General features: G+C 36.7%; 1 protein-coding gene across 1 annotated transcript in view; it reads right to left on the minus strand.

Annotated features, from left to right (window-relative positions):
* Positions 1-199: 199 nt before the first annotated feature.
* Positions 200-27,234, minus strand: part of SLC26A3 (solute carrier family 26 member 3) — a 44,337-nt gene continuing 17,302 nt past the window's right edge. The window contains exons 11-20 of the mRNA XM_069106958.1: positions 25,285-25,380; positions 16,486-16,592; positions 14,168-14,237; positions 13,972-14,064; positions 10,543-10,638; positions 8,964-9,197; positions 5,355-5,409; positions 3,329-3,471; positions 3,089-3,154; positions 200-895 (exon numbers count right to left, since the gene is read on the minus strand). Of these exons, the coding sequence (XP_068963059.1) occupies positions 872-895; positions 3,089-3,154; positions 3,329-3,471; positions 5,355-5,409; positions 8,964-9,197; positions 10,543-10,638; positions 13,972-14,064; positions 14,168-14,237; positions 16,486-16,592; positions 25,285-25,380 (984 nt within the window). The 3' untranslated portion in view covers positions 200-871. The remainder of the gene's footprint in view (positions 896-3,088; positions 3,155-3,328; positions 3,472-5,354; positions 5,410-8,963; positions 9,198-10,542; positions 10,639-13,971; positions 14,065-14,167; positions 14,238-16,485; positions 16,593-25,284; positions 25,381-27,234) is intronic.

The following is a 27,234-nucleotide window of genomic DNA, read 5'->3' on the forward strand; positions in this document are numbered from 1 at the left end:
AGATAATTAACTGCTTCTGGTCAGGTTAGCTTTGTGTAAAGATATAGTGTGCCTAAATCTTAGAAGGATTAATGCCAGGGTTGATAGGTGAATGTCTTCTAGTAATCTTTCAAAACCAGCTTCATTCTCATGATTTTTTTTTCCTTTTGGAGGGCAGGCCAAATGGGATTAAGTGACTTGCCCAAGGTCATATGGCTAGTAAGTGTTAAGTGTCTGAAGCTAGATTTGAACTCAGGTCCTCCTGACTCCAGGGCTGGTGCTGTATTCACTGTGCCATCTAGTCACCCTTACATGATCTTTTTTTAAAAATAATTATAATGGGACAGTTAAAGGAACTTTATAGATATGCCACAAAAGTTTTCTTCTCCTTCAAGAATCTAAAAAGAAATTTATCATAATAAACAAACCAAACTTCTGTGCAACAGAAAGGATTTTTAAAAGTGAAGCTATATTTTAAGGTTTAGGGTCATAAATTACAGAATCCAAAGCAGTTTTATAAATGTGTTATTATAAAGGTGTATAAATTACAGACTCCAAAGCAGTTGTGTAAATACATTGTAAAAACCCTTACACATGAAGACAGTGAATTAGATTAGAATTCATCAACACAATATAAATACAAATATATGTACACAATTATTTCCCTTTTTGTCAGATAAATCTATAAAATAAAAAATTAAGAGTATTTATATCATTTTATAGTAGATATGTGAAAAATGGACTACATTAGAGCAATCTTGTTCCAAAGATTGAAACAATTCCATGTAGTAAAAATAGTCTTCATACGATGTATGAACTTATTGATGATTCTCTGGATATAAAGTTGCTCTGTACTGGACAGTCTGAAAGAGCTCTCTGAATTTTATTTTGATTATAATTTTGTTTCCACGGGTACCTGAAAGAAAAACTTATTTTAGTACAAGGCATATTGAATTTGAACAGTTTTCATGATTGAATATTGTACTTATGTATAGAGTAGGGCTAGGTATCCCAGTTTAAGCAGGATCATTAATAAATGTCCACATTTAAAAATTTTTCTTAAATGTTAATGCCCACCCATGTTTCTCTGTTGTTAGTTGGTTAAATGAGCCTTAATTACTGTATCTGTACTGGGGCAATCTAGGTTGGAAGGGGTAGTCCATCCCCAGATAGTGTAGCCCTTGCCTCTTGGGGTTGATGAGGAAGGTGGGTTTTATGGCAATAACTCTGGGTATTGTAATGCTACATACAACTGGAGGACTTCTGATGGTCATTGTGAATGGGAAGGAGGTATACCTCTTCATTGGTGCTCTTGGATGAAACACTGTTTATGTTAGTTCTGGCAGTGTTGGTTGGATCTGCCTTATGTATGTATTTATATTTTTGGTTTATCAAAGGATTAGTAATCAATGAAATACATAACAATTTTTCTCTCCTTCACCCTTTGCTTCTGAAAGATATTACGTAACACCCTTAATAGTTTGTCTACCTGTAACATGGAACCTTTCTTCTGAAAAGGTTGAAGTTTTAATTTATCCTGACCATATCCCTCTGAGAAAGTGTGAATGGGTGGGGCTAGTGTTATGATTCCCTTTTCAAAGATAGGGAGATTGATTTAAATAGTTGGTAGCAAGGCCAGAGATTAGACCCCAGTGTTTCCAATGCCTGTTCAGTGTTCACTCTCCTGGAACCCTGAAGCCTAGTAGAGAGGAAGTTTCAGATGAACCTTAAACCTCTAAATTTAGTGACAATTCAGAAACCAGCCACAATGGGGAGCATTTTCAAGTTCTTTCTTAATATTTTCAGTTTCATAGCACCTATTTCCTAAACTTCCTGTCTCTTTTAAAAACAATCTTAAAATTTTATAGCTACTGATTTTTTTTTCACCACCTTCATTTTGGAATATGTTTCTCCTCCTTCTTCTGCCCAGTGAACCACTCCTTAGGGCAAAGTGTAAAAAAAGGAGGGAAAAACAGTTCAGCCAAGCTAACCCACACATCAAATGAATCTGGTGATATATGCAATGTTCCACACTCATGCATAGTCCAACCTCCTCTTGAAAGAGGGAAGGGAAAAATGCATATTCTCATCTCTTCAGGACCAGGGTCCCCCATTCTCACCTCACTGTTTTCATTTTTGCCTAAACCTCTTAATAACTTTAGTCCTCCCACCTCGAGGAATTATCTTAAAGGGAAGCATGTCCTGCAAAGTTCCATTTCCTGTTAGAACTTTACTATAGAGGAAGTGATCTGGGTTTGAGTCCAAACTCTAGCCTTAATCAGACCTCCAGTTCCTCAGTTTCCTTATCTTTAGAATGGAGATAGTAACACTACCTTATCTCTAAGGAATGTCGTGAGTCTCCAGGGAGATAGTTGGCAAGCACTTTGAAAAATGACATATAAATGATACAGATTATTACTAGAAATTCAGTGGCATTATTTTCAATATGCTTTGGAGTGATTTAAGTTTTTTTTTTTTTTTTTTAAAGCAATTGGGGTTAAGTAACTTGCTCAAGGTTACACGGCCAGGTGTTTCTGGGTGAGTGCTAAGTGTCTGAGTCCGGGATTCGATCTCCCGGTCTTCTCAACACTGGAGCCGGGGCTCTTACTTGCTGTGCTACCTGGCCGCCCTTGGAGTGATTTAAGTTTAGTATTCCCAATAGTTCCCTGGAGATTGCATATTAAAAATAATTGATGTTTAATGTAGTGCTTCCAGATGTGCTTTATACACATTATATTATTTTATCCTCACGGCAACTGTATGAGTTAGGTTCTATTATTATCCTCATTTAACAGATGAAGAAACTGAGGTACAGAACGATTAAATGACGTGCCTAGGGTAACATGAGAAAATAGTGAGGTAGGGTTTGAACTCAAAGCTTCCTGATTCTAAGTCCAGTGCCCTCTCACACTATGCCACATTGCCTCTCCATCTTTCAAGAAGGAAGCACAGAGGGCTTGTAGAAAATCCAAAGGACTTGTCATTTGTTTGGTTCCTTAGTACATTCCTGCCTCTGACTTCCTGAAGTTTGTTAGGGAAGGGCGAATGATCTGCCCTGGAGTTACTTCACGTGGGAATTATCTGTCAGTTCCTGGCAGGTGAACCTTACCTGGCAGTCCCTATTGCGTAGCCCTCCATTTGTGTTTATAGTAAAATCAACTTTCATTTCTTTCTCCTGAGGTAAAAAGAAGTTCTAGGTTACAAGACAAGCACAAATTTCTCTTTATTTTAAAATACACAGTTTCAAAATGGTCAAGTTTAATTCCTAGAGACTACTATAACCTCTTAAATGAACTAATGTCAATATTCCCTTCACAAAATGTTAAAGTTTCTAGGGATTATTACCTACCTGATTGTGGTTGTACTTTGAAATAATGTAGTTCTTTTTCATCCAAATGTGCAAAATGGCATCATGAATTGTCAGGAAAAATATTGAGCTCTGGACTTCCTGGTCAAAAAAGCCACACCGTTCAAGCTTTTCTACTAAATCATCTGAATGGAAACAAAAGGAAAATGTATAAGAAAAACAAGAGTTTGAATACAAAGTCCTTTTATTAAGGTACCTTTAGATGTAGACACCATTTGCAAATATTTCATTTGTCACTGATGTCAGAAGTTTTTGTGCCTTACTATGCTGTGGCAATAATAATAATAATTCATATTTTTCTAAGGTTTTATGGTTTACAAAGCACTTTTCTCACATCCGCCCTGTGATGTAGGCAGTCTGCATTATTATTACCATTTTACAAATTAGGGAAATAGCATTGTACAGATGAGTGCCCACAGTATCATTGCTGATGAGTGTCAGAGCAAACTCCAGAGCCCTCTACAGAGTTTCTGTCCCAAAGTCCATAACGCTTTCCCATTTCACCAGCCAGCTAGCTAGGATATCACCAAACCGTTCGCCTACATTAGCCTACAAAGCTTCTTCTTCTAGAGGACATATGTACACATTCGTTAAATCCTCTCATTCATATTGATAGTAAGGGTGAGGATGGCATGAGAACAATTTCTGCTGTGACCAAAGTAAGTCAGTATCCTTTTGGACAGATGACCTTGCCAGTTGAATTGTTTCAATGCTGAATTTTGCTTTTGGCTTGTATTTTTGGTTTAGTTGGAAGAGCCTGACAGTACCTGGAGATTCTTTGCTGCCTCACTTCTTTTGTCAGTTAAAGCTACAACAATCTCAGTTGCTCACTTTGTAGGCCTATTTCTTCAAAGGCTGGATTACATTAGGAGCCAGATCTATTGTTTGGCACTTGACTCTTGTCTTTGGAGGGCTTTGTTTTTGTAAACTTGGTAGTTGCATGCCCTGATTAATTAGTAGCAAGTGGAAAGGGGTGAAAACTTAGCATGGTGGTGATGTTGCATTCCTCTTAAGACTTCCAATCAGAGTGCTAAAGGCAAAGACAGCGTTTGTTTTGCATGCTAGCTTATTCTGCCTTCTAAATTAAGACTCAAACTAGAAAATTGTACCTTAGGGACAAGATATTTCCTAATTTAGATATTCACTTATTTATTTAACAAGCATTTAGTAAGCACCTATTGCTTGCAGAGAGCACCATGCTAGACTGGGAAGATAGAAAATTTAAAGAAGATTTAGTTCCCTGCCCTCAAGTAATTTGCATTTGAGTAGTAAGGGTGATACCAGGATGAAATGAGAGGCCAGTATCCTTTGGGGTAAGTATTGTCTTTGTCTCTTCCAAAGAAGGGGTACATTCTACTTCTTGGGAAGGGAAAGTGCCAGTGACAATGCTCATGCCAAAGAACCAGGTCCACTAGCTCTGAGGTTTATGGGTGTTATAATGATATTATACAAGAGCTATTGCCCTTAACTTTCCCCAGCAGAAAATTATCTTTGATGTTAAAGTTGAGATTTTGAGGTTATAGCAACTCAAAGGAAAAATTCATAGGAGTAAGACATGCTTTGTGGCCAGGGAATTCTAGAATTTGTGTCTGAATGTCATGTACTTAAGTAGAAAAAAAATCAGTTACAAATTTTATGTTCATGTTCCTAGGAATGCCCTCATATGTTCTGCCCATATAGTGGGCCTGCTTAAAAATACTAAATAATTATTAAATATCATGTTTTTTTAAAAAGAATTTCAAGTTTCCAGGCTCACTAATTACTTTTTAGAAATTTAGGAAACACTTTCATTATTCTTAATGGTCCTTTGAAATCCTTTTTTTTTTTTTTAAGCTATGGTAATGTTATTTTTTTTTTTTAAAGCATAGGATAAGATTTATTTAATGGTTTTTGTAGGACCAGCTCCTATTTAGGCCCTTCTGGTTTTTCTTCAATTAGGATGATACCTCTTCCTTATGAGTTGTGTGCACCTTTTAAATGAAGGGTGAAAAAAAAATAGACAACTCACCATCAGTCCCAACGATATACACATCCACGTTGATCCTGAGAAATCCTTGCAAAATCTGTGAAATAGAAAGCATGTTTTTCTTAAGAAAACAATTTGACGTCAGAAACTTAAAGAGAACAATGGTGATTATACCTTTTGGGAGATATATGAGATATAAGATACAGAACTTTTGCATAGTAAGTGGATCTAAATTAGTAGGTAATAGCCAGGGGACAAATTTCCAGGCTGGGGAGGGAAAAAAATGCTAATAGGAAAAATGTTCTTGTTTAATTATAAGAAACTAAAAATGGCGTCTAGTAGTTTGTGGGCATAGTACATGGGAAAAATTTCCAACTAAGTTTCTTTTTAAATAATTTTTTTAATAGGAGGCCCAACAGAGATCTGTATGTTAATTAAAAGCAAGTAGAGACCTATAAAAAACATTTACCAGCATATGAAATTTTCACCATTCTTATCCATGAAAACCTACTAGAACTATCAAATGAAATCATTTATGTTCTCCATATATCAGTTTACTCAAATCTAAAATTAGAGGTTGTTGGAATGATTGGATGACCTCTGAGGTCCTTCCAGCCCTAAATCTGATTGTAATTAACACATTTTTTTGCAAACCTTAAAGTATTATATAAATGTCAGCTATAATTACTACCCCAGTCTTAAACATTTCATATCTTCTAACTCCCTAGATCCTTAGGCTGGGAGGTTTTACCAACAGCTCCAACAAAATATACATCCAGGCATGACTAGGGTTAAATCGGACTAGAAAAAAATGTTTTTTTTTCTTATTCTGGTTATGTGTCATTCATTACATATATTATCATACAGGGTATCATGCTCTAGGTGTTAGAGGTATCAAAAAAACAAAGCATGGTCCCTGTCCTATGAGTCTCCATGGATGTGCCTAAACAAACATTAACCTTATGTGTAAGGTAAAATTGAATGAATCCAAATTGATTTATGCTTTATAGGTCTGACCCTCATAAACACAGACAGGTTGAAAAACCCAGCAAAAAGGGGCAGGAGTTGTAATATTTCCTTTACCCCTAGATATAATTTAGGCTATGTGTGTTAAATCTTCAGTGCTAAAAAACATTTGAAGGAAAAGAGATCCCAGAATCTGATGATTCCCCACAATGACAGGTGCGAACAATAGAAACTACTGACTGAAAAAAGCCAAATTTTCACAGGGACTCACCAAACTTCTTCTGTTTGTACTAGCATTTGGTTACAGTAGGAATGACTGGGATGTTTTTACCTGGGGCCATGACAGTTACCAGCTACAGATTGGGGTTTATTGATCTTTATCCTGGGGGGGTTGGACAGTAGAGGAGATGTATGTTGTAAATTTGTGGAGGACACCTGAGATAACAGGCAAGAAGCAAAGGCAGTGGTCTCTGGAGGATGGAAGCCCTCATATTTATCTAACTTTTTAAAGGTTACCAAGTATATACCCCTCAACAACCTGGGGAGGTAGGTGGTATAAGTATTGTTAGCCTCATTTTAGAGATAAGAAGACTGAAGCCCAGAGACAGGAGATGATTTTTCCAGTGTCTTATTAAATGTTAGGCTTTGATCCTACATAGGCCCTTTACTGGGCAGGTAGGTGGCTCAGTGGATAGAGTGCTGGGCATGGAGTCAAGAAGACTCATCTTCCTGAGTTCAAATCTGGCCTCAGATACTGACTAGCTGTGTGACCTTGGGCAAGTCATTGAACCCTATTTGCCTCGGTTTCCTCATTTGTAAAATGAGCTGGAGAAGAAAATGGCAAACCATTCTAGTATTTTTGTCAAGAAAACCCCAAATAGGTTCACAAAGGGTTGGGCATGACTAAAAACCAACTGAACTACGTCCTTTATGTAACTCCAGCATATTTCGCAATATTCCCTGTTAGGCCTTTACTTGATTACTTTTCCCTTTAAAATTATAGAGAAAATCAGTGGACCCATAATTCCAGTGGACTATAGGGAACTCCTGAGAGAGGAAACTTCATTCACTGATGCAAATTAGTGACTTTTCTCCAACTTCTAGTTTTAGAAATAGAGCACTGAAAAGTTAAGGGACTTGCTCAGGGTCACACAGCCAAGATATGGCACAGGCAGGACTGGAACTCCACCTTTCCAGGGCAGCTCTAGTCACTGTTCCATTCTGCTTTTCTCAAAATTATTTTGTTTAGTTGTTGTCTGATTCTTTGTGATCCCATTTGGGGTTTTCTTGGCAAAGATACTGGAGTGGTTTGCCATTTCTTTCTTCAACTCATTTTACAGAACTGAGGCAACCAGGGCTAAGGGACTTGCCCAGGATCACATAGCTAGTCAACCTGAGGTCATATTGAACTCAGGAAGTTGAGTCTTGCTGAGTGCAGTCCCAGCTGCCCACTCTCAAAAGGAGGCTACGCTAGATGGGAAAAGGAAAGGAATCATTTGTTCATTTGCCAACTAAAGGCACTTTGCTTCCTAAACTTTGCTTCCAGGAAGGATGCTCCAAAGATTGTTTTTCTTATACTTTAAGGAGAGAAACATCATAGGATAAGAACAAAGTTTAGGCCTATGACTATGGCTCAGTTAGCTTTCTTATATATTAAAAAAAATATACATATATATATATATACGTATATGCATGTATACATACACAGCATCAGTTTGGCTAGAACATGTGTTTCAAAAACACAAATTTGTTCAATAAAATCTATACATTAGGGGACATTTTGAGCATAACTAAAATTTCAAGTTTGTTTCTGCTCGATTTCTTTGAGAAGCAGTAAGAGAACATAGAAAATGGCACTACATTCACAATAACTTACAAGCTACAACCTTTGTGACATCCACTTCCACAAGCAAAATTCAGGTCTTTGTAAAAGTAAAGTACTGTATTTATTGTCTGTCTTCTGGAGTAGTAGGAGCTGTGTGGGCAGAGGAGGACTGAGCATACCCTATCTTCTTCCTCATCCTTCTGCCATGGCCTTGTGCAGCCCAGGGCACCAGGCCTAGCTGCAGACTCAGCCACAATTTTTTGTGGCATTTATGCATTTCTTAATCATTTAACATGTAAAAAACTATGCTGCCATTTTTATTAGGTTTCTATCTTTTTATGTGTTACTGTTGAAGTTTTTCATTTTCATTTTTATTTTATTTTTTTGCTTTTTGGAGGGGGGAAGGCAGGGCAATTGGGGTTAAGTGACTTGCCCAAGGTCACATGGCTAGTAAGTGTGTCAAGTGTCTGAGGTCGGATTTGAACTCAGGTTCTCCTGACTCTAGGGCCAGTGCTTTATTCACTGTGCCACCTAGCCACCCTATTTTTTTTTTTTTTTTGCTTTTTGGAGGGCAATTGGAGTTAAGTAACTTGCCCAAGGTCACACAGCTAGGGTTTTTTTTTGTGTGTGTGCTTGTTAAGTGTCTGAGGCCAGATCCAAACTCAGGTCCTCCTGATTCCAGGTCTGGCACTCTACTCACTGCGCCACCTAGCCACCCCTGTGTTTTGGGTTTTTTATGGTGGAATTTTTTAATGTTGTTTTTTTGAAACACATGTATGTTCCATTACAGCAGAACTGCCTGGATAGGTAGATTGTGGCGGGGGTGGGGGAGGTAAAGAAAAGAGAAAGATTTAAATTACCGATTTAAGGCCCCTCATTGAAGAGGTATCGATGAATGATACACATGAAAAGTCAAGAATGAGGCTGTGGAGGTTGATTTTAGGAACTTCAATGTTGAGAGGAAGGCCTGCGTTCCAGTCTATCTGAAAGGGTAGATCTGTAGTCTGGATAGGCTGGTCCAATTCTTCTACGCGGTTGTTATCTAGCTCATCGTCAGAATCTTTGATGTGACCAGCAGTATATATAAATCCTTTCTGCAGGGTGGAAAGGCAAAATAAATATTATATATATATACACACAATATATATATGAACATTCATATACATGTATACCATACATACATACATACATACTTCTACTGTATGTATTTTTCTTATGTGGAATCAAGAAAAAAGATTAATAGTAGTCAGCCAGTCACCAAGTACATATTAAGTGCCAAATGCTGGGCTAGGAACTGGGTATTACAAAGACAAAAATGAAACCATTCTTGCCCTCAAGAAACTTATGGTCTTGAGGAAGGAGACAACATATTCACACACATACATACATACATACATATATATATATATGATTACTGACATGATATGCAAGATAATTTGGGGGATACAAGATGAGCAACTGGGAGGAAATGAGAAAAGTTGCACATAGTGACACTCAGACTGAGTTCTGAAGTAAGATAGGGATTGTAAGAGGTTGATGTGAGGAGGAAGGGCATCCCAGGATTGGGAGACAGCCAGTACAAAGGCATGGAGACAGAAGATGGGGTATTGTGTGTAAGGAACAGTAAAAAGACGAGTTTGCTTGTACTATAGTTTATATGATGGGGAATCCTGCATAATTAGGTCTGGAAAGTTTGTGTATGTTCACATTATGAAGAACTTTGAATATCAGAGCAGTTTACATGTGATAAGAGAAGTAATAGGAAACCACTGGAGTTTGTTGAGTAGTGGAGTGGGTTTAGTAAAATCATGTTGACAGCTGTGTGGTTTTGAGAGGGGAGAGACCTAAGGTAAGTGGGGAGAACAAATTAAAAGCTATTGCAATAGTACAGCTGAGAGGTTATGGGGTTCTAGGTTAAGTTGGTAATAAAATCTAAGCACTTATTTGAAAATGACAACCTGCAACACAGTTTTAAATTAAGTCATGTGATCGGCAATGGATATTTGAGGGGAAAGAAAGGAACATGTGCTGGTCTTGAAATTAGGAGGTTGTTGTTCAGTTGTGTCTGACTCTCTGTGACCCCACTTGGGGTTTTCTTGGCAAAGATACTGAGTGGTTTGCCATTTCTCTCCCTAGCTCATTTTATAGAGGAGGAAAATGAGGCAAACAGATTTAAGGGACTTGCTCAGTGTCACAGAGCTACTAGTGTCTGAGGCTGGATTTGAACTTATGAAGATGGGTCTTCCTGATTCCAAATCTAATGCTGTACCCACTGTGCCACCTATCTGCCTGAAATTAGGAAGACTGAAGTTCAAATCTTGCCTTTGGTATCAACTTGGGAACATGCAGATTAATGGGGCTAGAGTCTTGCAACATATCTGCTGAGCTTTCAGTTAAAATATACAGCTCTATATATCACATATGAGCAAAGGCACTTACTGGTGTTATTTGCAATTGTCCCTTCTTCTCCAACTTTCGGATTTTCTTCAGGGCTATGTTGCGCTTCCGCAAAATTCTAGCTGGTTTAAAACCAACCTGAAAAATATATCATTGGATTACATACCTGCCAACATAAATTGTGCTCCGCATGTAGTTCATTTCTAAATACTTTGATTTCAGTTGGGTCGAATGATAAAGACAAGTAATGAAGAGAGCTTCCCTCTTCCCCACCCCCTCCAATTTTTTTTAAATGGTTCTTAAGAAGACTGGAGATATTATCCTGGGACAAATCAATAGTCTATCCAGCTTGGTATTCTGATTCAAACAATAACCTGAACTTCCCTTTAGTAATTTGTAGTAGTAGTAATCTACTATCCATAAATTCATCCACAATCAAAGTGCTGATTTTCACATATTTACCTTCCTCATCTGTAAAATGAGGGAGTTGGACAAGATTTTCCTGCTAGCTTTAAATCCCACAATCCTATTTAAATTAAATACTACTTTCTTTCATTCATCCTAAAGAGAATTCCTTCAAACTTCAAAGGGTTCTGGTTAGCCCAGGTAATTTTAAATCTACTACCAGAAGGTAGGTCACTAGGTGGTAAATAATTTTGGCCATAGCAATCACTAACATGCCTACAAAGACAGGAAGGGATTGAGGCCTTCATGGTGAGGGGGGGGGCAGGAGTGGGAAGGATAATAAATCACTTTTCAGTGACATATCGAATAAATGACTTATTCTTCTAGGTTTCTCATTTATTATATGATTATTATATATGTGTATGTATATATATGTATGAATGTATATATTTAACAATCTGTAGCCTCACCTATGTTGACAAAACCAGTGTATTCAGGTAACTTCTTGGTATAATAGTTATAAACATCTATCTTCATTGACCCTTTGCCTTTCCCTTTCCTTCAATACTTAAATGATCCTCAAACCTGTTGCTCCAATGGGAATGCTCCTCTAGGGTATGTTGGTACACCTGACTCATGCTCTATGGTTATATCACTTAGTTTTAGATAGAATCTAAGAAGGTTATTCACTGAATGTTAAGAAAGTGGCCTTAAAGTTCATTATGGAGGGAGCATGATACAATGGAAAGGTCACTGGCTCTGAAATGAGAGGACCTGGGCTTAAATTACACCTCTGATACAAAACTTGTTGTTCAGTCACGTTTGACTCTTCATGACCCCATTTGGGGTTTTGTTGGTGAAGATACTGGAGTTGTTTGCCATTTCCTTCTCCAACTCATTTTACAGATGAGGAAACAGAGGCAAACAGGGTTGAGTATATTGCCTAGGGTCACATAGCTAGTAGTAAGTGTCTGAGGCCACATTTGAACTCAGGTCTTCCTAACTCCAGCCTCAGTACTCTATCCACTGCCCATCTAGCTGCCTAGGTAAATGATCAGTGTGACTTATAATCAGCTGAAGTGATATTATCTGAATTTTCACTGCATTATTTCTATTGGGCTGGAACCAATACCCATATTTTACATAATTATAACTTCAAAGAGTGTCAATTAGAATACATGTGACCACTTTGGGGGATTTTTTTTTTCACTAATTGGGTCCTGGCCATTTTACCTATTAGACTTTGGGCAAATATCTTAATCTCTTTAGACCCCAGTTTCTTCAGTTGTAAAATGGGTCAGCTTCTTGATGGCTTTAAGGCCCCTTCTAGTACTGGATATGTGATCAAGTCCAGTCTTTTTTTTTTTTTTTATTTTACAGATGGGAAAACTGGGCCCAGGGAGATTGAAGCACTGTGTAACAGTAGAAAGTACTTTGGCTTTGGGGTCAGAGGACTTCATCTGAATTTCTATTCTTTTACTTCTGACATCGGAAACATTGGGCAAGTTTCTTTATCTCTCTGATTCTCAGGTTCCTCATTTGTAAAATGAGGAGTTTGGACTTTCAGAGAATTAGAGCTGAAAGAGGGCTTCTAACTCTCAATTCTTCATCATTTGCCCAGAGTCACATAGCAAATATACAACAAAGCAGGATCTCCTCGATTTTATGTCTTAGAACCAGATGAATCATTTGAGAAATCTAGTACAATCTCTTTATTTTATAGATGAAGGAACTGGGGCCCAGAGAAGAGAAATAACTTGACCAAGATCATACAGGTAATATATAGTTGAATCAGGATTGAAATCCAGATCTTCTGTCTTTTCCCCTATGCTATCCTACTTCCTGAAACCATGTCTTTTGTTGCCAACTTCTGTGTCTTTTTCCATTACTCAGCACCACCTCTCATAGTGTATTTAGTATTAAATATAGTCAAACTGGGTATGCGTGTTTGGGAAGATAACCGACAAAGATTTGATCATAGTCTTCTCTGAGGCACATGGTACCAGAACTCTAAGTTCCTCTATTGAGTGGGACTCATTAGGAAAATTCCTATTGTTCTATAGTTGAAGCTTATGTATACTTTGCACCTCTTGAGGAAGCTTAATGTCATGGAAAAGTCAAAATTTAATAAATATTTATTTACTTCTAGATGAGGTGCAAACAGAATTTCAAGACTAGAACAGGCATTCAGATATGTTCTTTATCTTTTTTGTCTTGCCTAATCAGTTGTTTTTCAGTCATATCCAACTCTTCACGATCCCATTTGGGGTTTTCTTGGTAAAGAGTGATTTGCCATTTTTTTCTCCAGCTCATTTTACAGATGAGGAAACTGAGGCAAACAGGGTGAAGTGACTTGCCCAGGGTCACACAGCTAGGAAGTGTCTGAGGCCAGATCAAAGTTCAGCAAGATGAGTCATCTTGACTTCAGGCCCAGCACTCTATCCACTAAGCCACCTAGGTGCCCACTGCTCTTCATCTATGACTATTAAAACAATATGGTGGTGGTGGTGATTCCTAGAGTTAACACTGTACTTCCTTTCATTTCTCAAATTTGAGTCTCATCTGCCCTATATTCAGTCTCCTACCCATCACATGACAGTCACTTAATACATATTGTCATTATGAACAGTAGCAGGGATGTATTCAAATATCAAATACTCCTTTATTGTTTCTGGATCAATTACTAATTCTTTACCCTGGGTTCCATAAGGAATTGGTTAGGGAGACAGCAACAAAATCCAGAAAGAAAAAATCATACTTGTAACACTGTTCACTGTAGAACAGAACTCAACATAAGATGGTTCCATCATGAACCCCATCCAAAGGACGTTTTTTCCCTGAAGAACCAAAAGGACCTTTTTGTAAGGTATTCTTGCCTATGAGGCAGTCTGACCGCATGGCCACTGGGGACAGTGATGTAGCAAATGTTAGAATGTTAGAATCTACTTTGTTTTGTATTATAGTATACTGTCTGTTTTGTAAGAAGAAGAATAATTTTTTTCTGGAGTTTAGAAGAATAATGGTAAATATTAGTTAAGTATGTTTTTAAAACACATTGAAACTTACAGCTTTAATAAGTTTTCTCTTGAAGAAACCAATATTTGCAAAATAGATAGGAGATGAACATTTGAAAATCTTCACGCCCTCTGGCTCATAAATCTATGTGAGAGAAACATGAAGTTAGTTTCTGAATATAATTTGTAGGGAATATAAGCACAAGTCAACGTTAAAAGTACATCAAGCAAAACAGAAAAGTTCTTACCTCAGGGAAGTCATTTCTGTTCTTATAGATGTCGCTTCTTCCAACGTTGGCCAACATGCTACATTTTGGGCTATAAAGAAATGAGCATAAAATGAATAACATGACTTTTTTTGTTGTTGCTTTTTGGAGGGGGGAAGGTAGGGCAATTGGGGTTAAGTGCTTGCCCAAGGTCACACGGCTAGTAAGTGTCATGTGTCTGAGGCCGGATTTGAACTCAGGTTCTCCTGACTCCAGGGCTGGTGCTCTATTCACTGTGCAGCCTAGCCACCCCAATAAAATGACATATTAGAACTAAGTCTGTGGTGTAAAAATTTTTATCTTTTTGTGCCTTATAAATGACTCTTGAGGACAGGAAATATGTCTTTCTTCTTTTCCTTTTTCTTTAGAGAGTTAACATAGTAGAGTTGAAAAAAGAACTACAGTCAGGGGAAACCAGGGTTCAGATCCTGATTCTAACACTTTCTAGTTGGCAAATCATTTAAACTCTCTAAGCCTCAGTTTCCTCAACTGTAAGATAGAGACAATGATACCTCTTGCTCCTATTATTCTGCAGTATTATTATTAATAATATTAATATGCAGTATTAATGCTATTAATCTGCAGTATTATTCTGCAGATCAAATGAGATGATATGTTAGCTCTATGTAAATATCAATTGTTACTATATTATTTTGAGTTTTTTCATGCTTAACATAATACTTCTTGTTGGTTGTAAAATGGAGTTGACAGGCATTGTGGTGCAGTGGGAGGACCACAGGATTAGGTTGTCAGAAGATCTGGCTTCAGATCTTTATCTCTTCTACTCTAGCTTTGAGACCTTCAGAATATAACTCTCTGGACCTCAGTTTCCTCTCCTGTAAAATGAGTAGGTTGGATTAGAGGACCTCTAAGGTCTCCTCTGGCTATCCTACTTGTACTCAGAGATCCAGCTTCCACACCCAAGATAATATTTGCACCAATTCCCAAGGTTGCTGTGAGGAAGTTGTTCAATTGTTTCAGTCGTGCCTAACTATGATCCCAATTGAAGTTTTGTCAACAAAGATACTAGAGTGATTTGCCACTTCCTTCTCCAGCTCATTTTACAGATAAGGAAACTGAGGCAAATAGGGTTAAGTGACTTGCTCAGGGTCATACAACTAGTGAGGCCAGATTTGAACTCATGAAGATTACTGTTCCTGACTTCAGGCCCCATACTTTGTCCACTCCACCACCTAGATGCCCCTGTGAGGAAGGTGTTTGGCAAATATTAAGGTCTTATATCAGTCAATAAGCATTTATTAAGCACCTACTATGGTGCCAGGGACTGTGCTAGGTGCTGACAATATAAAAACAAAAATAGAATAGTCCTTGCCCTTGAAGGGCTCATCTACAAATGTAAGCTGTTATTCTAATTGTTGCCTTGTAAATAAGAGGCATTCAATAAATATTAAAGAAATTTTAGGCATGTGAATATTTAAATACAGATACGTGCATCTGTTGTTGATGTGTTCTTCTATAACTTTAAATGTGGTGATAGCATATTCTTTAATAGAGGCACTTAGTTCCTAAAGATTAATAAGTGGTTTCTATAGAATATTAGGTCTGGAAGGAAAGATTTTCAGAAGTCTTCTAATTCAACCACCTGGTAGTATGCAGGGATGATTTAAATCCCAAGGAGAAGAATAATTTTCTTTGTTAAAATCTCTCCAGCAGTGGGAGTCATAACCTCACTCAATAACTTATTCTAATGATTAACAAGTCTCTAAGTCCTTAGACATTCCTAGAAGGCAATTATCTTTATGATGATTTGTTGATTTGTCTGGATCTGTGAATTCATCCAAGAAAGGAAAGGAGCGCTTGGTGAGGAGATAGCAATCATTCTGAAATGTACAGTCTTAGCAAAGGGTACTCAGAGGTTAAATGATTTGCCCAGGGTCACACAGTAGGTTTCTGAAACAGAATTGGAACCCCAAGTCTTTCTGACTCTAAAGTTTATTATCTATCCACTACTCCACTTGTCTCCAATCAATCTCTATTATATAGGTGGGCAAACCAGAGCTTGGATGTTTTACATAATATCTTTGAAATAGTGGCAAAGGTCTGAGTAGAAATGGAGTAGGGAGGCTAGTGCTACAAAAATCTTACAATACTGCTGCTCTTTGCACATCATCTCTAGATAACCTGAGGGAAAATGTCATGGCCCATGTTATTTTTACAGATATTTCTGTCAATTAACTCCACCTTCTTCCTCCATAAAAAAATGACAAATTAATATCTTCTGATTTAGACTAGTCAAAGCCTGAAAGGGTTCATGATCAGTATGCCCAATATCTACTCACAACTGAGTCCGGAACACAATTGTGAGGAGCTGGAATACAATACCAGCTGCTATTCCCAAACCAAGGCCCAGGATAATAGTAGCCAGGAAAGTAAAAATCCAAATTACCTGGAAAAAGAAAACAACATACAAACCATACATTAAAAGTGATAAAACTCCATCAGTCAGTGTTAGGAATGAGAACAAATGCAATTATTTCTCATTTTGTCAAGCCCAACAAATACTAAACTATATGCTAAGATGTAATATTTTTATGCTACTTGTCCTAATAGGAGAGAGATAGACTTTTTGTACAAAATGCTCAATAAAGTAGAATTTTAACCATATAGCTAACGGTAATACATTCTATTTATAAGAATTTGAACAAATTACTTCTATGATCACAGAAAAACTTGAAAAATCTTAGTTAAAAAGACCCTAGTGCTCATCTGGTCCAACTCTCCCCCCCCACCCCCAAGCTACAATTAGGATGGGGCAACTGGGGTATTTTCCAAGAGTGCTGAAATTTAGAGGTCATTGTCAGTGATTGAAGTAATTAAAATAGGAATTTGTCAGATGGAACAGGTACTTCTTTTCCCTGTTAGGACTCTGGGTAAGTTCTTCCCTGACCAGTCTCTGCTTACCTCTAGGTAGTGACCTTCTAAGCCTCAACCTCATAATTTATGGGAGTCTCTGTCTGTAGAGTTCGTCCCAATGAATACATTTGAAGGTGTGTTTTGTGCTGATGGCCTTTGGGGCAAATATTGCTATTTCAGTTCTGAGGGTGGAGCCAAGATGACAGGATAGAGATAGTACCCTGCTAAGTTTTCCTAACTTTCCCTTCCAAACAACTTTAAAACAATTCTTCAAATTGAATTCTGGAGTGGCATAGCCAAAAAAAGGTCAGAGTGAGATATTTTTCCAGACCAAGATAACTTAGAAGATGAGAGAGATCTGTGACATGGGGTCAGAGACTGGCCTGGAGCCCACCTGGGTAAAGCACCAGTGGTGGGACTAAGGGTGGTGACAGAAGCAGCAGCGACTTCAGGAGCTCTCAAGCCAAAGATAGTAAGGGGACAATGGCAACTGGTCAGAAAGAGATTACAGCAGAGCCCTGTGCTAGCACTAGACACAGGACTAGATGCTAGTTTGGTCAATTCATTGCCTATATCCACTTCTAGGTCATAGTTCAAGGGTGAAGAGGAGTACTTTTGGTCAAGAGGGATCAGGGGCCCTGAGGACCAGTATCACTTCTGATCTCAAGGAATCAGGGACCCTGAGGAACAGTATCATTTTTTGGTCCCAAGGGAACAAGAATCCAGTGGAGCAGTATTAATTGCAATCTCAAGGGATCAAGGACCCTTCCTTAGTAAAGAAGAAAATATAAACTAGGAGAGCAGTGACCACACCTCTCCTCGGTATTTTAGAAACACTGAAAACTTCCAAACTCCCAGAATAAGCAATGAAAACAACGGTATGGGAAAGGCCTGAAGGTTGGGACAGTCTGCCTCCCTCTCCCTCCCCCCATCCCCTTTCTCTGGGAACATAACCCAACTTTAACATAAAGTTCCTAATCAAGAAATAGGGTGGAAAAACAAGTAAGTGGGCAATAACAAAAACCAACTGGACCATAAAAGCTACTGTGATGACAAGACACAAAATTGGAAGAAGACAATGAAATCACAACAGCTACAAGCAAAACTTCAAGGAACAATGTAAATTGGACACAAGCTCAATAAAAATTCCTGGAAGAGCTATAAAATGATTTTCAAAATCAAATAAGAGTGATAAAGGAAAAATTAGGGAAAGAAATTATGAAAAGACAATTAACAGCTTGGTAAAAGAGGCACAAAAATAATGAAGAAAATAATACCTTAAAAAGCAGAATTGGCCAGATGGAAAAAGAGGCATAAAAGTTCACTGAAGAAAATAATTCCTAAAAAATATTAGGCAACTGGAAACTCATGACTCCATTAAACATTAAGAAAAAATTTAGAAAGTCAAAAGAATGAAAAAATAGAAGAAAATGTTAAATATCTCACTGAAAACACAACTAACCTGGAAAATAGACTAAGGAAAGATAATTTAAGAATTATTGGACTACCTGAATGCCACGATCAAAGAAAGAGTCTAGACATCATACTTCAAGAAATTATTAAAGAAAACTGCCTTAGAACCAGAGTATAAAATAGAAATATAAAAAAATCCAAAGATTACAACCTGAAAGAGATCCCAAAATGAAAACTTGCTGGAATATTATAGCTAAATTCCAGAACTCCAAGCCAAAGAGAAAATAATTCAAGCAGCCATAAAGAAACCATTCAGATTCCCTGGAGCCACAGTCAGGATCACATAAGATTTAGAAGCTACCATGTTAAAGGAAGAGAGGGCTTGAAATATGGCATTCCAAAAGGCAAAAGAGTTGGGATTACAACTGAAAATAACCTACACATCAAAACTGAGTATAATCCTTCAAGGGAAAAATGGATGTTTAATGAAATACAAGACTTTCAAGCATTTCTGATAAAAAGACCAGAGCTGAATAGAAAATTTGACTTTCAAATATAAGAATTGAGAGAAACATAAAAAAGGTAAATAATAAAGAGAAATCACAAGGGATTTAATATAGTGTTAAATTAATAGTGTTAAACGGTTTACATTCCTATGTGGGAAGATGATTTATGTCCTAAATTATTAGGGGGTCTTTAGAAAGATTCTACATAGAAAAAGGGCACATGAATGAGGCAATTGCATTGGGATGATGTAAAAAAAAATGGAAAGGGGAGAAAGACAGATACCTTGGAAGAAGGGGGATGGGAAAGAAGAATAGGGGAAATTATCTCACATAAAAGAGGCATGTAAGAAAGAACTTTTACAGTGGTGGTGGGGTCAAAGCTTGAAACTCACATCTCAATTAGTTCTAAAAGGAAAACACACACACACACACACACACACACACACTCAATTGCTAATAAAATCTACCTTGCCCAACAGGGAAGTTGGAGGGAAGTGGATAAGAGGGGGGGGGCAGTTATGATAAAAGGAAGGTGGATAAAAGAAGGCAGCAGTCAGAAATAAAACAGATATTAGAGGAGGGACAGGATAGAGAGGATAAGCAGAAGAAAATAGGATGGACGGAAATGCACAGTTAGCCATCATAATTGTGAACGTGAACTCACCCATTAGGTGGAAGTAGATAGCAGAATGGACTAGGAACCACAATCTAACACTATATTGTTTACAAGAACCACACTTGAAATACAGTGTTAAAATAAGGGGCTAGAGCAGAATCTATTATGCTTAAACTGATGTAAAAAAGGCAGGGGTAGCAATCATGATCTCAGACAAAGCAAAAGCAAGAAAAGACCTGATAAAAGGGATAAGCAGAGAAACTATATCTTGCTAAAAAAAACCTTAGACATGAAGTAATGTCAATACGAAACATATACACCAAATGGTATAGCATCCAAATTCTTAAAGGAAAAGTTTAATTACAGGAGAAAATAGACAGTTACTATTAGTTTTATTCAACTTTCTCCACTGAAAGCTAGATAAATCTAATTATAAAAAAAGTAAGAAAGAAATTGAGATGAATTGAATCTTAGAAAAGTTAGCGGAGAAAATTGGGAATAGAAAGGAATATATCTTTTTCTCTCTGTATATGGCACCTTCACAAAAATTGATCATGTCTTAGGGCATAACAGCCTCATAACCAAATTTTAAAAAGCAGATAAAGTGTACCCTTTTCAGACCATAATGCAATAAAAATTACATAATATAAAGGGCTGTGGAAGCATAGGTTAAAAATGAAGTGGAAACTAAACAATTTTAAAGAATGAGCAGGTCAAAGAACCAAGCATAGAAACAACAAATAATTTTGTTAAAGAGAATAGCAACAAGACAACATTCCAAAATTTGTGGGATGCAGCCAAAGCAGTACTTAGGGGAAAATTTATATCTCTAATTGCATCCATCAATAAAAGAAAGAACAAATCAATGGATTGGGCAAGCAACCAAATAAACCTAGGAAAAGAATAAATTTAAAATCCCCAATTAAACATCAAAATGGAAATCCTGAAAATCCATAAAATTAAAAGCAAATAAGCCACAGTAAAACTAGAATCTGGTATTATGGAAAAATAATAAAATAAATAAACCATTGGTTAATTTTATTTAAAAAAAAGAAAACCAAATTACTAGTATCAAAAATGAAAAGGGTAAATGCGTCATCACCCATGAAGATGAAATTAAAGCATTTATGAAGAGTTATTTTGACCAATTATATGCCAGAAAAACTAACCATCTAAGTGAAATGGACAAATATTTACAAATATTTAAACTGCCCAATTTAATAGAAGAGGAAATAGAACATTTAAATAGCCCTGTCTTAGAAAAAGAAATTGGACAAGCCACAAATAAGCTCTCTACAAAAAAAATTGCTAGGATCAAAATAGATTTATAATTGAATTCTACCATTTAAGGAAAAATTAATTTCAAACCTATGTAAACTATTTGAAAAATTAGGTAAAGAAAAAGGCTTACCAAACTACTTTTATGACACAAATATATTAATGATACCTAAACCAGAGAAAGAAAATTGTAGACCAACTTGCTAAATGAATATTGATGAAAAAATTTACATAAAATACTAGTGAGGAGACTAAAACAATATATCACAAAGATCATACATGATGACCAGGGATCTATACCAGGAATGTAGAACTAGTTCAATATTAGGAAAACTATCAGTATAATTGACTCTCAATAACAAAAACAAAATCACAGACTATATTGATAGATGCAGAAAAAGAAATTGACAATATACAACACCCATTTCTATTAAAAACACTAGAAAGAGGAATAAGTGAGCCTTTCTTAAAATAAACAGTCTCTAAAACCATCAGCAAACATTATCTATAATGGGAATAAACTTGAAGTCTTCCCAGTAAGATCAGGGGTGAAGTAAAGATGTCCTTTATCACAATTATTATTCAATATTGTACGGGAAATACTAGCTGTAGCAGTAAGACAAGAAAAAGAAATTGAAAGAATAAAAATAGGCAAAGAGGAAACAAAACTATCACAATGAAGATGATATGATGGTATACTTAGAGAACCTAGAGAATCAACTAAGAAACTAGTTGAAACAATGGACAACTTTAGCAAAGTTGAAGGATATAAAACAAACTCATATTAATCATCAATACTATTATATATTACCAACAAAACCCAACAGGAAGAGATAGAAAGAGAATTTTCATTTAAAATAACTGCAGACAATATAAAACACTTGGGAGTCTACCTCCCAAGACAAACCCATGGGCTATATGAATATAAGAACAAAACATTTTTCAAACAAAGATCTAAATAATTAGAGAAAAATTTATTGTTTATAGGTAGACCAAGCCAATATAATAAAAATGACAATTCTACTTAAGTTAATTTACTTATTCAGTGCCATACCAATCAAAGTACCAAAATTATTTCATAGAGCTAAAAAAAATAGTAACAAAATTCTTCTGGAACAATAAAACATCAAGATATCAAGGGAATCGGGGGGTGGGGGTGGGGGAGAAATGTGAAGGAAGGCAGCCTAGCATTGCCAGATTTCAAACTATGTTACCAAGCAGTAATCATCAGAAGAATCTGCTACTGGTTAAGAAATTTAGGTTTGAGGGGTGGCCAGGTGGCTCAGCGAGTAAGAGCACCGGCTCCAGTGTTGGGATGACCTGGGGATCAAATCTGGGCTCAGATGCTTAGCACCACACCCAGAAATAACTGGCCGTGTAACCTGGAGCAAGTTGCTTAATCCCGATTGCTTAAAAAAAAAAAAAAGAAATTTAGGTTTGCAATATGTAGTAGTAAATTACCATAGTAATTACTATAGTAAAAAAAAATTAAATCTAATGTTTGATAAACCCAAGAATCCAAACTTTTGTGGTATTCACTATTTCACAAAAACTATTAGGAAAACAGGAAAGCAGTTTGGCAGAAACTAGGCATAGACCAACATGTCACACCATAAGATTAGGTCAAAATGGATAAATGATTTAGACACAAAGGGTGATAATAATAACTTATAATAGTATGCCAATAACTATATAAATTATATATCTTGTAATGATAATCATATTAATTTATAATATTCACAATTTTGGTAATAATTTAGACATAAAGGGTGATAATAAGTAAATTAGGGGATTATGGGAAAATACCTGTCAGATCTATGGATAAGGGAAGAGTTTGTGACCAAACAAGTGATAGAATCATGGGAAGTAAAATATATCATCTTGATTACATGACATTAAAAAGCTTTTGAACAAACAAAACCAATGAGGCCATATTAGAAGGAAAACAGGAAACTGGGAAAAAACTATGGCAAGTTTCTCTGATAAATGCCTAATTTCTCAAATATATAGGGAATTGAGACACATTTATAAAAATAAGAGCCATCTGCCAGTTGATAAATGGTCAAAAGATATGAACAGGCAGTTTTCAGAAGATGAAATCAAATCTATCAAGTCATGTAAAAATGCTCTGAATCACTACTGATTAGAGAAATTCAAATTAAAACAACTCTGAGATACCACCTCATGCCTATCAGATTGGCTAACATGGCAGAAAAGGATAATGACAAATACTATAGTGGATTTGAAAAAAATAGGTACACTAGTGGTGGGTGGAGTTGTGAGCTAGTCCAATCATTCTGGAGAACAATTTGGAACTATGTCCAATGGGCTATAAAACTGTGCATATCTTTTGACCCTGCAATACCACTACTAGATCTGTATCCTAAAGAGATCGGAGAAAACAGAAAAGGACCTACTTGTACAAAAATATTTATAGTAGCTCTTTTTGTTGTGGCAAAGAATGGGAAATCAAGGGGATGCCCATCAATTGGAAAATGGCTGAACAAGTTGTGGTGTATGATTGTGATGGAATACTATTGTGCTATAAGAAATAATGCCTTCAGAAAATAATTCCTCGGGGCAGCTAGGTGGCACAGTGAATAGAGCATCAGCCCTGGAGTCAGGAGGACCTGAGTTCAAATTTGGCCTCAGACACTTAACACAAAAGCTAGCCGTGTGACCGTAGGCAAGTCACTTAACCCCAATTGCCCTACCTTCCCCCTCCAAAAAAAAAAAAAGCAAAAAAAAGAAAATAATGCCTTCAGGATGCCTTCTGAAAAGCCTGGAAAGACTTATATGAATAGATCAAAGTGAAATGAGCACAGCCAGGAGAACATTGTACAGAATAACACTATTAATAACATTTATATATAATACATATAATTAATAAACACTATAATAACACTACCATACAATTATCAATTTAGCTACTTTGATGAAGACAGTGATCAAAGACAGTTCCAAAGTACCCATGATAAAAAATGGTATTCATCTCCAGAGAGAAGACTGATCAGTTCTGAATGTAGATTATAGCCTAATATTTTTACTTTTATTACTTTTTGGGGCAGCTAGGTGGCGCAGTGAATAGAGCACTAGCCCTAGAGTCAGGAGGACCTGAGTTCAAATCCAGCCTCAGATACTTGATATTAGTTGTGTCACCTTGGGCAAGTTACTTAACCCCAATTGGCCTGCCTTCCCCCCTCCAAAAAGACCAACAAAACAAAATAAAACTTTTACTATTTTTTCCTTTTTTGGGTGTGTGTTTACTTTTGCAGTGTGTTTAATATGGAAATATGTTTTGCGTAGCTTCACATGTATAATTGATATCAAATTGCTTGACTTTCCAAGGAGGGGGAGGGGAAAGAGGGAGGAAGAGAAATAGGAACTCAAAATTTTAAAAATAAATGCTAAAAATTTTTGATATGTAATTGGAAATATTTAATGAACTAAATAAAATATATTTAAAAATTGCTATTTTAAGCTCTGCAACCCCTTGTCTGATATATAAATCCTATACGAAACACACTTGGCAAGTGTTCATTCAACCAGCCTCTGAAACTCATTAGCTCATAAAATAACCCATTCTACTTTTTTCAAACACCTCTAATTGCTACAAAGTTTTGTCTTACATTGACCTGAAATCTGACTGTAACTTCCATTCCTTGATCCTAGTTGTTTGTCCTTCATTCTTGAAGAGGACCGACATCAGGAGGGTGACGTCTTAACTTGCAAGTAAGTTGGATTTAAATGAGGCAGGGCTTTGCAAAGTCTTCAGCCTCACTCTTTCTTCCAGGGTCATCTGAGTCTGGTGGCAAGACACAGGTCAGGAAGACTGCAGATGACCCCAGATGTAGAGGGAGAACTTGCCCTTTGTAAGCTAAGGTCTTTCTCAGGTCTGAGTTTGTCAGTGATTCAGGGCTAGGTAAGAAATGAGGTAAAAGATGGCTTAGTTTGCCTACTCAAAAAAAAAAAAATCAAACTGGGAAGGGAAGACCCTCAGGGTTTCTGACCAGAACAGAAACAATTGCTATTTACATTCACTCTGAACTATCAAAACCCAAACAATGCTGGTCCTAGAATGCTCCTACAAAACTATAATACACAGAATAAGTATAATCCCTTGTCCACATGCTAGTCTTTCAAGTATTTTAAAAGTTATCAGGTGTCTAGTGGATAGAAACAGGGTTTCATGTGGCTGATTTCTGGATTGACATATGACCCCTCCACCCATAATTACGTGCAAACCTCAGGTAACCAGATGTATGAATATCTATGGCTTAAAAATAGCTAGCAAATTAGTGTAACAAATCAAGAATCATTTTAAATTATAAATCCTGTCCTGCATTTTATATACACAACATAAAAGACTACCATCATTTAATTTGTTAAGTACAAAGTTACTTTTTACTCACACAGTCATACTTGTCCTTTCTCCATAATCTGCGCACTTCTGTAAACTGCATCAACATCCCCTTTAAGTTTCCAAGAGCTAAAGCTGCCAGCACAGACTGGTAAAAGGAAAAAACAGGAGATAGAGTTTGTTGAGCAAATAAGTTTTCAAGATGCAAAGGTGAAGGTTAATGATAAGAGAGGGCTTTGAAGGGATGGAGAAAGCCCGTCACAGAGTAATAGCTTTCCCAATATAGATTGAACCATAGTAGTCTTGAGTCTTTGCCCTTCCCTGTACAGAATCTTTGTTCTGACTATAGCCATTCAATCTGTGCCCCTCCTTGAGATTCCAGAGAGATTTCACCCAAAGATTTCATAGTCCCTAATACCTTGAATAGTCATCAATAAGCACCACAGTTCTCTAAAGCAATGTGGCCCTGACTATTGTACCGAAACCTGCTGAAGTAGTCTCTGTTGAGGTACTCCATTTAAATTTTAAAATTTTTAGAAAGCAAACTATTCTGTATCAGGGGATTGTTTGAATAATTTAACTGGCTCTGATTTTGTTTAGCCTCATAAGTTACTTAGAATAGAGGAGATTTGAAATTATTCTGTTTTTGTTTTGTCTTTGTCCAGGTATGTATTGCTTCTTCCAGTACAACGTAGATTCCATTAGGGGTGAGAGATTGCTTGCATTTTTGTCTTTATCTTCCTAGTGCCATTCACAGTATCTAACATACAGCAGTGGTTAATAAATAGTTGTTGGCTTAAACTGAATTGAATTACTTTCCAAGTTAGAGCAGCAAGGTGACACAGTGGATAGAGTACTAGGCCTGGACTTCTTCTCTAATTCAAATCTAGCCTCATACACTTATTAGCTGTGTGACCCTGAGCAAGTCATTTAGCCCTGTTTGTGTCAGTTTCTCATCTGTAAAATGAATTGGAGAAGAAAATGGTAAGACACTCTAGTATCTTTGCCAAGAAAACTCCAAATGGGGTCATGAAGAGTCAGACAAGACTGAAAAATGACGGAACAATAATATTTCCCAAATAAAAAAAAAAGAAAATCGAAGCCAGTTAAGCTTTTTCGAAATAACTTATTCCTTGTCTTTGTACAAAACAATCCCTGATGTCATGAGTTGGAAGATGTAGATACTTTTGTTTCAGGTGATTAAACATCAAAGAATCATAAGAATGTTATTTCTGGAGGGGAATCTTCCACTTGTTAAGTAGAAGATGCAAGAGGAACTAAATGGATTAAAATAGCTTAGATTTTGTTCAGTTTTTCTTAAGTCAATGCCAGATAGACTGGTTCTTTAGGGTTAATTGAGCCTATTTATGCAGTTTGTAGAAAAAAAAAACAATGTAGCTTAATATTTCTCTGTGTGCTTTTGGATGTACGTATATATAGGTACTTTGGTACTTTCTGCCCTTGTGATGTTTTCCTGTTATTGTTTACATTTTGCAAGGATTTAATCGTCTTCTCTTCCACAAGATGTTAGAGGTCCAAATGTCTCATCCTATCATCTTCCTGGCTCTAATGTTGACCTTTTAGAAATTATTAAGATTCCACAGGCAGAGTATAAGGAGAGGAGCACCATATCCTCAGAATAAAAACTTACGTAGCACCCTATTCTAAAACAGACTAATCTATTGGGAGAAGAACCTGAGGTCAGATCCACATTTCAGCTGTAGTATAATAAAAGATGAAAAATTTCTAGTTATAAATCCATCTTTATTAGGTGTGTCTCATTTAAAGCTTGTAAAGTGCTTTACAAATATTATCTTGTCTTATCACAACCCCAGTTTTACAGATGAGGAAACTATTATTTTCCCTATTTTACAGAAGAGGAAACTAACAGTGGTTAAATGACTTGCACAGAGTCATAGCTAGTAAGTGTCTGAGGCTGGATTTGAACTCAGGTCTTCCTGACTCCAGGTCTAGCATTCCATCCACTGCATTATTTAGCTCC

This window comes from Petaurus breviceps, unplaced genomic scaffold (assembly GCF_028583685.1).
Source record: "Petaurus breviceps papuanus isolate PSGF00001 unplaced genomic scaffold, PetGlider_PUasm1.0 84, whole genome shotgun sequence".
Taxonomy (NCBI): domain Eukaryota; kingdom Metazoa; phylum Chordata; class Mammalia; order Diprotodontia; family Petauridae; genus Petaurus; species Petaurus breviceps.